The sequence below is a fragment of the Cuculus canorus genome, chromosome 23, assembly GCF_017976375.1.
Source record: "Cuculus canorus isolate bCucCan1 chromosome 23, bCucCan1.pri, whole genome shotgun sequence".
In the NCBI taxonomy this organism is placed as follows: domain Eukaryota; kingdom Metazoa; phylum Chordata; class Aves; order Cuculiformes; family Cuculidae; genus Cuculus; species Cuculus canorus.
Window position 1 is genome coordinate 1323880 of NC_071423.1, and position 12937 is coordinate 1336816.

The following is a 12937-nucleotide window of genomic DNA, read 5'->3' on the forward strand; positions in this document are numbered from 1 at the left end:
TTTGTCATTCTGTTGTTTCAGTGCAAATAACCCCCTCCGAGTGCTGCATAGCAGCAGGTTATGGTGGGGGATGCAGAGAAAACATCACTAGATATCATAGGGTCACCTGCATGTGTTTTCATCACCTGTGAGACAACAGGGATCCACACCAATCAGACCCTGAGCCCAACTCGAGCTGAAGAGCAAACCAGTAACTGCTCAGCATCCCGCACAGGACCCTTGCTGAAAGGCCAGGAGAGTCTGAAGCACCACAGGCAGCTCACAGCTCTGCAATTCATTCACGAGGGAGAGAAGGGTCTTTTCTCTCCACTGACGGATTGGAGTAAATGCTCTTAATGGAGAAAATTATGCATGTCCTTCAAGAAACCCAGTACAGTAGGTGTGACGCGCTTTTAACCGGAGCCAATGAAACACCCAAAGACTGCCAGGAAGAAAAAGGGTCAAAGAAAACCCCATTCCAAACAGGCTGCAAGCAGCGCCAGACCCCAGGGCTTGCAAGAGGCTGAGCCGCTTCCCCAGCCAGAACATGACAACAGCGCCCAGCAGAAAGGGCTCATTCATCCCCTGGGCTGGAGCAGACGCCGGGGAGGGCTGCGGGGTTGCGGGAATGAGCAGCAGGTTGGGCAGAGGCGGTATTTTGTGCACGGCTTTTGTTGAGCCTTAGCATCCATCGCCTTGGCTCTCGCTCATAATGGCTCACCCTATTTTTTCTCCCCCCGTTCTTTTTCCCTTCGCCTTCCTCTCCATCCTCCCTTACAAGCTCCTCGTTTATTAAGGAAGGAGCGGACGGGCTGGCGGGTCCAGAACTGCCTGAGAAGTCCTGCTCGGTCCCACAGCCGCAAGCAGATGTGCGTGCCCTGTGAAAAGACGCCCATTCATCTCTGCGGAGAGCGTGCGGGGGAGGCGGCAGCGGCGCAGGGGAGGGGGGAAGTGTTGGAGGAGGCTGAGAAAAGGAAGGAGGCCGCAGTTAAAAATAGGATAAAAGGACATGAAAAAAATGCAGATTTTTTTTCTTTTTTTTTTTTTCCTTAAAAAAAAAAAAAGCTTTGCTTGGAAAATGTGCTGCAGCTGGAGAAGCCATCGGGCTGAGCCTGGTCAGCTTTCACCTCCTCCCCAAGCCCCCTTCCTCTGAGCGTAGGTCTGGAAGGGAGCCCAGAAACCGCTCACAGAAAGAGCTTTCCTCCGGGGAGCTCCACCAGGGAAGGAGCAGGTCTCGCAGCGAAGGAGGGAGCGACGTGGGGAAAAGCAGGGAGAGTTCACCACAGATGCAGGCGCTGAGAGCCGGGCTTGAAGGACGATCATAACCAGAGTGAGCAGCGTGGGGGCAAAGGAAGCGCATCTCTATTTTGTCGGGACGCTGCAATACGTTGCTCCAGCTCCAAGGGCTTTGCTTTCCAACCAAAGCCAGAACAACACTGCTATGGTGCAGGGACTCCACATCCATGAATAACCAGGGGGTTGAATGCTGATTTGGGACATGCCATCCCTAAAGCTAATAAACCCAAAATATTCTGTGCTGAGAGGAGCCACCAAGCTCATGTGGCCAAACAGGATTGGTCACGGATGGGGTAATGCTGGTCTGTTTGCACCACACTGACCTGAACCACACTGGGTGCTGGGGATGAACTTAAGGCGATGTCTTTTATTTTTGACAGTGTCGCGGTGCAAGATCAGCAGGATTGCTTTCATCAGCCTGGAAAACAGCACCAGACCTGCAGCTCTAATTTCTCCTCCAGAAAAGGCTTTCATTTCATTTCTCGCCCTGCAAATTCCCCAAGCCAATCCCATTTGCTTCAGTGAAAGCAAGATCACCCCCGAAAGTGCTCCTGTAGTGCCCAAAAGACTGGTAGCACCTTCAGTCCAAGCACAGCACTCATAGAAGCTTCTTCAGCCAGAGTTGTTTCATCCCTCGCTTGCCATTAACAACAGTTTTATCTCCCCTATCACTAAGGAAAACAAACCTGATCAGAGTGGAAGAGGTTGTCAGAGTGGCCTTGGCTCGAAAAGGCAGCGTAGCCAGGGCTGTGTCCGTGCTGAATTTATAACACCGCTATCAAACCTTTTCCTCTGCTCTGGTTTTGTGCCTAGCTTTGTATCAGCCAAAAAAACATTACCAGAGGCTACTATTAGGATATTATTACCTTAGGAATTAAGCATACGGTGCTAAGTGGGGCTTGCAGCATCCTTTCAGCAGCCCTGCTGCTTCGGGCAGACACATTGCACTCTGAATTTTGGGCTACCAGATGGTTCAGCTGAGGTGCAATGGCCTCTGCGCTCCTGTTCCCGTTGTCCAAGGAGCAGAGCCGCTCTCCACAAACCAGGAGCAGCTTCCTTCTTGCTAATTATTCCCTCCCACCTCTGGGATGTGCCCTGTGCTTGCTGTGGATCCAGTTCAGTTGGGCAGTAAGAGTCCTAGCACATGCGCCGCAGACTGTGGTAGCAAGCTAACAAATCAAACTGCCTCGAGACTGTTTCCAAAGTTTTGCTTTTTAAACAAAACCCCCAAAGCTATCACCACTCCTTCTTGGGTTTATCAACAAGCTAAATCCACATCAGGCTTTCCTTTATCCGTATCACTGAATAATCTAATCAGACTTCAAGCACAATGTAAATAAACTCAGCCAAGCTACAAAGGCAAATTATCTTCTCTAAACGCAAGAGGCTCTAAAACTTTTAGAAACGTTGTGGGTTTCTATTGCAAGAGGTTACATTCACACTTGCATTTTCCTTATTGACTTGTTTCTTTCACCAACATCAAGACCATGAAAACCAAAATAGCCTCTAGCAGGCCAGAAGAATAGATGACAAATGGTTTTAATGCGCGCCTGAAACACAAAGGAGAAATGAAAGACGGTCTATACAAATGAGAGTTTCCTCTCGTTTAAAATTAGAAACTGCTCTAGACTGAAGAAACAGCAGCATATAAAAAAAAAATCAGAGAAAGAGTACCTTGCATTGCAACAGGAAGAACTGAAAAGTAATTCTTAGGTACTGCAAGAGAATCAGAGGCGTGTCCTACCCGTCCCAACGTATGGAAAGTTTGGTCAAAACCTGTTGAAGACAACGATAGGGTTTTTTTAACTCCTTCACTGAGGTTTGAACCAGGCTCTGGTCTCTACAGCAAGAAATTTCACAGAGCCAGCATGGGGTAATGAAGATCTGGGTTGCAGATATGTTGGTCCCTGGAGACAGAGCTTTCATAGAAAAGAGGAGAGGGTAGGGAAAGAAACACAAAGCAAACTTTCCAGGCACAGATTTGCAAAATGTTTGAGTAAATCCAAATGCTGCAAGGGCAGATTTCATCAGAGCTGAGCTGACATCACGCTGAGAGAGGTCACCCACAGGAGTTGAGCAAATAGCTGAAATAGAAACGGCTGGGAATAGGCAGCAGAGCTTTTCTCCAGCCACAGGCACAGCACTCTGTGTCCATCTCCTGCTCACACAGAGGCACTCACCAAAGGAGGGGGGAAAAAAATGAATCAAAATGCCTGAATAATTGCCAAGGAGACATTTCAAACTGTACATTTGACCGCAACAGGCACTGGTTCTGCTGAACTCTTTAGCTGCAAGAAGTCTCTAAACATCAGGGCTTTTCCCCTCCCGAGGGGCCAATGTGCATAACTAACGAGCCGGGAACAAGCCACAGAAGACCAGCACATGGCATGCAAAAGCTTACACGGGATTTAAGTTCTTCATGATAGGCTTATGTGGGACTTAAGTGAAACATAAACTTCATATTGGCCCTTCGCAAAGGTCACATTTGTGCAACTGGAGCTCTTTTGCTTAGTCCCTGAGGCCGGGCTGTGCCACGGCATACCTGAGCCCTCTCCTCCACCGCAGCACAACCAGGCTCTTTGCTGATGCCTCATCACCCATCCCGCAGGCAGGAGGACCAACTGCCTGCCCAACATCTGCGCTGCCAGTTAGTTACACAAGCAGCAGCCCAAACTGCAAGCTCAGCTTGAAGATTCACAGGTTGAACAACATGCGGGGCAAGAATTAGTCACCGGCGACTTGGTAACGAACGACTTTCAAATTATGAATGTGTTAGCAAAGATGATGGTCCAGGCCAAACCAGTGAGTTGCTTCAGCTGTGCAGCACATTGCAGCCACACAGCCCTGGCAGCACAGTGTGACCACAGATCTCCAGATGCAGTCACCTGACAATGGTGCCACCACCCTCCCAAAGAGCAAAGCAATGAGCTACAGGAGCAAGAGACTCAAATTTGCCACCACAGTGGAATTAAAACTCAGAAGCTTCCAGCTGCTTGCAGCCCTCCATAGAGGGCTTTTGGAAAGGTACATTGCCTTTCCAAGGCCACTTAGGACATCACTACTGCAAAGACTATGAAAGATGCTGAAGAGGCAGCCAGCAGGTTGGCAGGTCCACAGTGCCCTCCTGGAGATACCTAGACCTCTGGGAGCAAGCAACCATAATGGCAGTCCCTAAGTGCAAAGGTGGCGCACGTAGGGCATCAAAATCACTCTGCGAAAGAGGAGTGTGGATTGAGGGGAGACCTCGTGATGGTCTACAGCTTCCTCACAAAGGGAGGAGGAGGAGCAGTCACTGAGTTCTTCTCTCTGGCAACCAACAATAGGAACCAAAGGACTGTCAGGAAGATGCCAGGGGAGGGTTAAGTTGGACAACGGGGAAAGGTTCTTCCCCCAGAGTCTAGTAGAGCACTGAAACAGCTCCCAGAGAAGCAATCCTGTCACCGAGCCTGACAATATTCCAGAACTATTTAGCCAACAATCTCAGCCCCAAGTTGTGAATATTGAGGCTGTCCTATGCCGGGCCAGGAGTTGGACTCGACTGTCCTTGTGGGTCTCTTCCAACTCTGGACATTCTATGATTGTATAGAAATGACGGGGAAGAAGGAAGTTCCCACCTTTCAGCATCATCCTGAAAGGAGGAGAAAATTAACCAAAGCAAGTTTAAGGTTTTTATCTACTTCCTAGCGCATCTCCCTTGAGGGAGATTCTTGGGGTCCAGCAAGGCAGACATCAACCTGGTGACGCTGTGGTATGTGCCCTGTGGCAGCATTAAGAGCAAACTCTCCAATAATCCAAGTCAGAATTGGAGCAGAAAGCAAATATAGGAGGAAGAAGGCAAGGGGGACACACTGGACAACCAACAAGAGCACAGCATCACTTTATGCCTCATCTTTTGACCCGAGACAGACACCATCACATCTCACAAATGACTGTCCTACCCGTGCCGTAGTGCTCCAGGCCAGTGGGCACTTCTTGTGTGGCAGGCTCATCCCAGAGAGGGCAACACGTCCTTGGCTGGTAGCAGGCGGATTGGAAGCCGCAGGTCACCCAGGGTTCCTCGCAGGGGCCGGCAGGACCTTGCTTCTAGGAGCAGGAGAAAGAAAAGCATGATGGGAGTGAGAGAGGGACACAAACCAGCTGCCCCATGCAAGGTGGCACCTTCACCCCCCAAATCAGGCACAACGGCCCAGGCTGGTGGGGTTGGCTCAGGAGAATCATAGATACAATCACTAGGCTGGAAAAGACCTCTTGGATCATCGAGTCCAACCATTCCTGTCTGCCACTAAACCATGTCCTAGAGCACCTCATCTACCCATTTTTTAAACATCTCCAGGGATGGGGACTCCACCCCCTCCCTGGGCAGCCTCTGCCAGGGCCCCATGACTCTTTCTGCGAATTTTTTTTCCCCTGATATCCAGTCTGACCCTCCCCTGGCTCAGCTTGAGGCCATTCCCCCTTGTCCTGTCCCCTGTCACTTGGGAGAAGAGCCCAGCTCCCTCCTCTCCACAACCTCCTTTCAGGGAGTTGTAGAGAGCAATAAGGTCTCCCCTCAGCCTCCTCTTCTCCAGGCTAAACAACCCCAGGTTCCTCAGCTGCTCCTCGTAAGATCGAGCTCACCTGGCTGAGAGGCCAAAAAGGCTTTTTTTCCAATCAAACATGAGGGAAAATACTGAAGGCCTATGGTAAGGCTGCACTTAGGGAGATGGTGGCAGGGAGGATGCTCTCCCTGAGGGGCTCGTCCCAGCCACACCAGCAGGATCGGCTGCTCTCTGGCAACATGGGACAGGGGTCCCCCAGCTCCCCAGCGTGTGCGGTCCTGTGAGGGGGTGGAGAGGCCACGGCCATGGGTCACAGCTCTGTCCCATCACTTAGGGATATGTTCCTATTTATATTGATATTATTTGTTTAATGCATCTATATTTATATTTGCATTCTTTGTATTAATATTTACATGTCTGTAGGCATATAAGTGTGTGTATACATATAGGTTTATATACACAGAATGGTTTGGGTTGGAAGGGAACTTAAAGATCATTCAATTCCACCCCCTGCCATGGGCAGGGACACCTCCCACTGGATCAGGGGCTCCAAGCCCCATCCAACCTGGCCTTGCTCCAGGGATGGGGCAACCACAGCTTCCCTGGGCAACCTGGGCCAGGGTCTCCCCACTCTCATCATGAAGAAAATCTTCCTAATGTCCAGTCTAAATCTGCCCCTCTCCAGTTTCTACCCATTGCCCTTCATCCTTCATATATAGTATGCGCACGTGAAGCACATATACAAGCATATATTTACGTAAACTTACATATTATTGCATATATATATTACATAATAAACTGTATTTTTATATGCTTACACACATTGATTATACGTATTACAATGTACACACACACACGTGTAATCCTAGGTTATAGCTATCACACATTATGCATCTGTTTTTATTGTATATGAAGTTATAGTTCATTATAGACTTTATAAATAAAATATATGTATTATATACATAAGCACATGGATACATGGAAATAGTTGCAGGATATAATCTTCATTTTATCATACATGCACCTATTTTATACATATATACTTATAAATATGGATGTATGTATATTGTGTACGTATAGGTATATACCCTATATTTACAACAGATGCATTCTGTGTTACATGTGTAACGTATATGGTATATATATGTGTATGACTATATAAGAGGGTAACAACATATACGTACATATAGATACGATCAGCATGTTTTAATTTATATTATTATCATCATTGTTGCTGTTTTTATTACTATTATTATTGTTGTTGTTGTTATTATTATCATTATTATTATTGCTATTACTATTGCTAGTACTAGTACTATTATTGTTATTATTATTATTTCCCTGCAAGGAAATAGTTTTACTTCATTTCCAGTCAATAGTTAAAAGCCCAATGCATGCTTGAAACCATTTAAAGGAAAAAAAAATCAAGCTGTGTGAGAAATATTTCACATGTCAGATTGATCTTTTCTTCCTGATTTGGTGAAAATGTTGCTGATCCCTTAGACTAGACATAAGGAGAGATTTCTTCACGATGAGAGTGGGGAGGCACTGGCCCAGGTTGCCCAGGGAAGTTATGGATGTCCCATCCCTGGAGGGGTTCAAGGCCAGGTTGGATGGGCCTTGGGCAGCCTGATCCAGTGGGAGATGTCCCTGCCCATGGCAGGGGGGTTGGAGCTAGATGATCTTCATGGTCCCTTCCAGCCCAAACTATTATCTGATTCTACAATTCTACGATCCCATCGCACTCATCCACAGCAGGTGAAGGTCAGCTCAGGGAGTGGAGGCACCAGGACAATGGTTCCCCTAACAATCCTCCTCCAAACACAAGCACAGGAAATCCGATGCAGTGATCCCGTTTCCAGTTGAGGGCTGCAAACTTGAGAGGTTCAGATAAGCTCTGGGTAAACATTCGGCATTTGGGCACTGCTCTGAACTATGTAAAACCTTGGAAATATTTAGTGGTCGACACCAAGCCACGTCAATGAATGGGCTGGCAAAGTTGCAGCAACCAAAGAGAAAACCCACTGCTAGCGATGGAAAAACAACCCAAAGTCCTTTCTTACCATCAGTCCAGGGCGAGGCAAAGGATAAGGGGCTGCGTTCCCAATGGTTGTGTCCATATAGTAACTCATCATCTCAGAGGTGCCTGTGGAAATGGAGAAGGACGTTAGATGCCCTGCTGCAAAAGGCATAGAAATCGATAGATCAGCTGAACCTCTGCTTCCTCACAGTCTTATGAAGCTGAGGACCCGACTGTCATCTTAATGAGTTTAAGCTGGAAAAGTTAAGAGGAAAAATATCTGTATTAATAGCAGATACGGTGATTAGATGTGTTGTATCAACAACGCAAACACACAGAGCCCTTAGTGTAAACTGATGAGAGCCTGACAATGGCGAATGAATTATCACCTGGAAGCTGATGGAGCTACTCTGTGGGCCGATGAGATCACATTTCCTTTGCTGTAGAATCGGTGGGAAAGTGTTGCCAATTTTTTTCTTTTGTCAAAAAAAAAAACCTGCCAGTTTGTTGAGATCAACACCTTTCCTGTAAAAGTTTTGTCAAAAACAATCTGCTTGACAAAGAACTCTTCTGTTTCCAAGAGATATCTTCTGGGTTCCCATATTGCGTTCCTATTGTTAAAGGTCTCCCTTTCTTTGCTGAGACTTACATTCCTGAGTAATTTACAGTACCCCAAACAACCATCTCAGCCTGCAGGAGCACAGCACAGCTTCGCGTATCATTCCTAGCACAGGATGCACTCCTTTGATAAAGCCTTTCCACCAGCGCTGTTCATTAGATGTGATTTTTAGTCACTGATCAGCTCATTTGTGTGGCTGAAGTGACGGAGCTGCAACCTGGATCTGTTTTCAAATACACAGATGTTTCTCCCCCTCTCCTCTGAATGCACAGTGGAAAATGCGGGGCCAACGCACTTCTGGCGTTTTGCGGAATGCCAATGGGAGGGAAGAGCACAGGGGAGTAGCGTGGGCTCAGAAGGGCTCACTCGGGCAGGATGTGATTGAGAGCCAAGGGGAACAGCTATTTTCATCCCGCTGATGAGATGGAAGCACTGCCACTTCTGTAACCTCTCTGAGGACACAGCAGCTCTGTCCCCTCTGGAATACCTCCCTTTGGTTTCCGCAGACGCCCTGTGCTAACGGCTGTAATGCAACAGAGGTAAAACTTTGTCAGAGCCATCATCTAGGCAGAGCCAGCGCAACCACGTCACCTGCAGCCTCCACTTCTGCCTTGCACTCTCAAATAGAATCATAGAATCACTAAGCTGGAAAAGATCTTTGAGATCAAATTCAACCATACCCGTCCACTACTAAACCATATCCCTAAGCACTTCACCTGCCCATCTATTAAAAACCTCCAGGGATGGGGACTCCACCACCTCCCTGGGCAGCCTCTGCCAGGGCCTGAGAACCCTTTCAGTGAAGAAACTTTTCCTAATGTCCAATCTGAACCTGCCCTGGTGCAACTTGAGGCTATTCCCTCTCCTCTTATCACTTGTCACTAGCGAGTAGAGCCCAGCACCCGCCTCACTACACCCTCCTTTCAGGCAGTTGTAGACAGTGATGAGGTCTCCCCTCAGCCTCCTTCTCTCCAGGCAAAACAACCCCTGTTCCATCAGCTGCTCTCATAACCCTTGTTCTCCAGCCCCTTCCCCAGCTCCGTTCCCTTCTCTGGACACGCTCCAGCCCCTCAATGTCTTTCTCATAATGAGGAGCCCACAACCGTACACAAGATTCAAGGTGTGGCCTCACTGATGCTGAATGCAGGGGCACAATCACTTCTCCGCTCCTGTTGGGCCACTGTTTCTGATACAGGCTGAGATGCTGTTGGCCTTCTTGGACCTGCTCCTGGCCTCCCCTCCGCATCTTCCCTGCTCTCCGGGCCAAGGGCCAGCCCGCAGTCAGCAAACATCCAGGCGAAGGGCAGCTCCTGCCTCAGCTGTGCCTCACTCACCACCTCAGCACACAGGGACTCGGGATAGTGTCTCCCACTGGCTCTGTGACTAATGGCCAAATGCGAAACACCTGCATCTGTATGCATATTATTATCATCATTTCCTGTTTGCTCTTATTAATTTTGCTCTAACAGCAGTGGTGGTTTTTTTTCTTTTTCAAACAAAACTTCTCTTTTTAATGCACAAAACTGAAAACTCCCTATGTGGTGAAAGAACAACGAGCCTGTTTCTCTTAGAGCAACCCAAAAGCACACACATTGCAGGTTGTTGTGGCTGAGAAGCCTTAACCGATCTCAGCATCTGTGCACACCTACCAGCTTGCTCTAGCGAGGTGTTAAAACACGTTGGCTTCACGCTCCTCTCATCTGGCTCAGCTGGCAGCTGGGTGAAACAAAGAAGGAACACAGAGCTCATTTCTGCCATCCAGCAGGATGCTCAGTCCTGGGCAGTCACACACCTGAACCCTGATCCGGACCTTAAACAAGTGTAAACCCTCACACATACACACAATCCTATGTCTCTCTTGGTCTGGAGTAAAGACTGCAAAGCTGTACCAAAGCAAGACAAACACTGCAGAACGGGGACAGAGAAATCTCCAGGCTGATTCACCTATTTCAATGACACACACGCGTCCAGGAACAAGAAGTTCCCATGTTAACACAGCAGTTAAACCAGCACTCCCCACGAGCAGCTCTTTTCCTGCTTTGCAGCTTGTGAAGTAGGCAGTTGGGGTTGGGTTTTTTCCCCTTTGATCAGACACCTCAGCCGCACCGGTTCTCGAGAACTGCTTTCATGCCTTGTTGAATGTTGTTTGCATCTTTCTCAGGATGCTGTTGTCAGCTGAACCTTCCAGCAAAGTACCACACGCTGCTGCTCCAAGTAGCATGTGCTTCGGTCACAGGAGAAGCACTAAACCCATCCTGACATCCAGGACAAGGCTTCATGCGATAAAGAATATCAATAAGATTGCCAGCAGCAACATCCTCTCGTGCCGTGGGCTGGAAAAGGGGAATTACCATCTCTAGACAGCGGCTCTGAGAGGTTCATAGCAAATTTGCTTTTTAGTTTCTCTTCCCCTGCAAGCTGTGCTGTTAAAAAGCACAACTGGGGATCAGAAATACAGAGAATTATAGAATGGTTTGGGTTGGAAGGGACCTCAAAGAACACACAGTCTCACCCCCTGCCATGGGCAGGGACACCTCCCACTGGATCAGGGGCTCCAAGCCCCATCCAACCTGGCCGTGAACCCCTCCAGGGATGGGGCAGCCACCACTGCTCTGGGCACCCTGGGCCAGGGCCTCCCCACCCTCACAGCAAAACATTTCTCCCTAAGATCTCATCTCAATCTCCCCTCTTGCAGCTGAAAACCACTCCTCTCCTCCTCTCCCTGCACCCCTCCCCCAGCTTTCCTGGAGCCGCTTTCAGCACTGTGCAAATCCAGTGCAAACCTCTGCAACCATTTGCACCCCCATCTCCTCGAGGCAAACTCAACTTAAATGCAAGTTAAATCAGTCCCCTAACCTGATGCGGATTTTGTAGGTAGCAACAGTTAACAGCAGAGACAGAGGCTTTAGGCTGCCAAAGGCACCTGAAAGGCGAGCTCTGCTAGGAAAAGGCAGCAGAGCAGATTCTGTGCACAAAATAAGGGCGCTCTGGAAAAAACACACATGCAAGACCAGCAACAGGAGACAAGATGACAGCAGAAAGGCAGCTCTGGAGTGCTTTGTCCAGGCTAATTTTAACAGAACTTCCACCACTTCCCATAGGAAACTACTTCACAGCCCAATACATCTCTCACTGTCAGCAAGTTTCCCTGATGTTTGAGCGATATTTTTCTTCTCTTGAACTTCCTCTAATAAGGGCCTAAATAGTTCCTCCCCTCCTCCTGGATGCCGTTAGAGAGCTTTAATGACCGCTCGGGAGCTTGCAGCTGAACGGAATTCAATGACAGCCCTCTTCGGAGCAGGTAACTTGGCCAATATTAAGGAAATCACTGCAGATTTACTCTAAGATAATCAAGATCCACAGCTTGCTAAGGGCTGTTAATAAATAGAGGGGAATCACAGCCATTTGGTAAAAACCTTAACGACTTAACAGCTTGACTTCAGTCTTATTGTTTGCTCTTATTATTCCTCTTTTATTGTGAAAACATGTGTGGGAGAAACAGCATTTATTTTAGGACTTAATCAAGTACCAGCCAAAGCTATTAGAGTCTTGGGTCATTTCTAAACTAAATTAAAACTTTAATTTCATTTCAGCATCCATCCATCCTCTTTTACAAAAGATTATTGTCTTAAAACGAATTACCAAGCTTAGTTTTAGAGGAGAAAAAGCTGTTTGTCCTCACGATTAACACACGCAGCCATGCAGAAGTTAGGAAGGAGTTAGAAATATGTATTAAAACAAAGCAAACTTTGTCTGTTGGATGTCTGAAGACCCTTTGCAGTATTCCCATATCATCCAAGTATCGCATTGTTCGAAGGATGGGGAAAGGGAAGTGGAGTGAGACCACAGTGGCTTTCCCGCGGCAGAGCCAAAACCAGCAACTCCCATCTCTGTTTCCCAGTTTAGACAGGACTCCTCTGCCTGTTGTAAAATCCTGTGGCCCAGATTGCTTTCCAGTTTCCGAGTTGTAGGATCATGCTTGGCTTCTGCCCATCCCATATAGAACCATAGACTCATTAGGTTGGAAAAGACCTTTAAGATCATCAAGCCCAACTGTACCTGTCCACGACTAAACAGATCCCTCAACCCCAGACTACCAACCCGGTCAAGGTGTCCCTGCAGGGTGGCACAGGCGCCAAACAGGATTTGGGTGCTCTTCTTCATCCCAATAAGCCCCTAAAATTCCCTATCCACGGGGTTAAGTGGGAAGCCAGAAGAATGGGGCAGCATCAACAACCCCCTCAAAACATTTCTGGCTTCAAGAACATGAACGAAGACTTTGGAGAAGAGAAGCAGCCCCTTCGACAGGACCATCCAGCACGGGCTGCAGTGCCGGCAGCTCGCCGACCCAAAGCTGCTCGGTGATAGCCATTTTATTTTTGCATGGAGTAATAATTTATCATCTTTGAGGGGGTGGGGAAAACAGCTCGTGGAAATGACATTTTTTCCTCAAGGCTTTAACCCTTGAAATCCTGGCACTTTCCA

At 48.0% G+C, this 12937-nt stretch overlaps 1 protein-coding gene across 1 annotated transcript in view; it reads right to left on the reverse strand.

Moving 5' to 3' along the window:
• The window catches only part of ETS1 (ETS proto-oncogene 1, transcription factor), a 78701-nt gene extending 70742 nt beyond the window's left edge, over positions 1-7959 (reverse strand). Inside the window, exons 1-2 of the mRNA XM_054086856.1 lie at positions 7877-7959; positions 5214-5355 (exon numbers count right to left, since the gene is read on the reverse strand). Coding sequence (XP_053942831.1) covers positions 5214-5355; positions 7877-7948 — 214 coding nt within the window. The 5' untranslated portion in view covers positions 7949-7959. The remainder of the gene's footprint in view (positions 1-5213; positions 5356-7876) is intronic.
• Positions 7960-12937: the final 4978 nt, after the last annotated feature.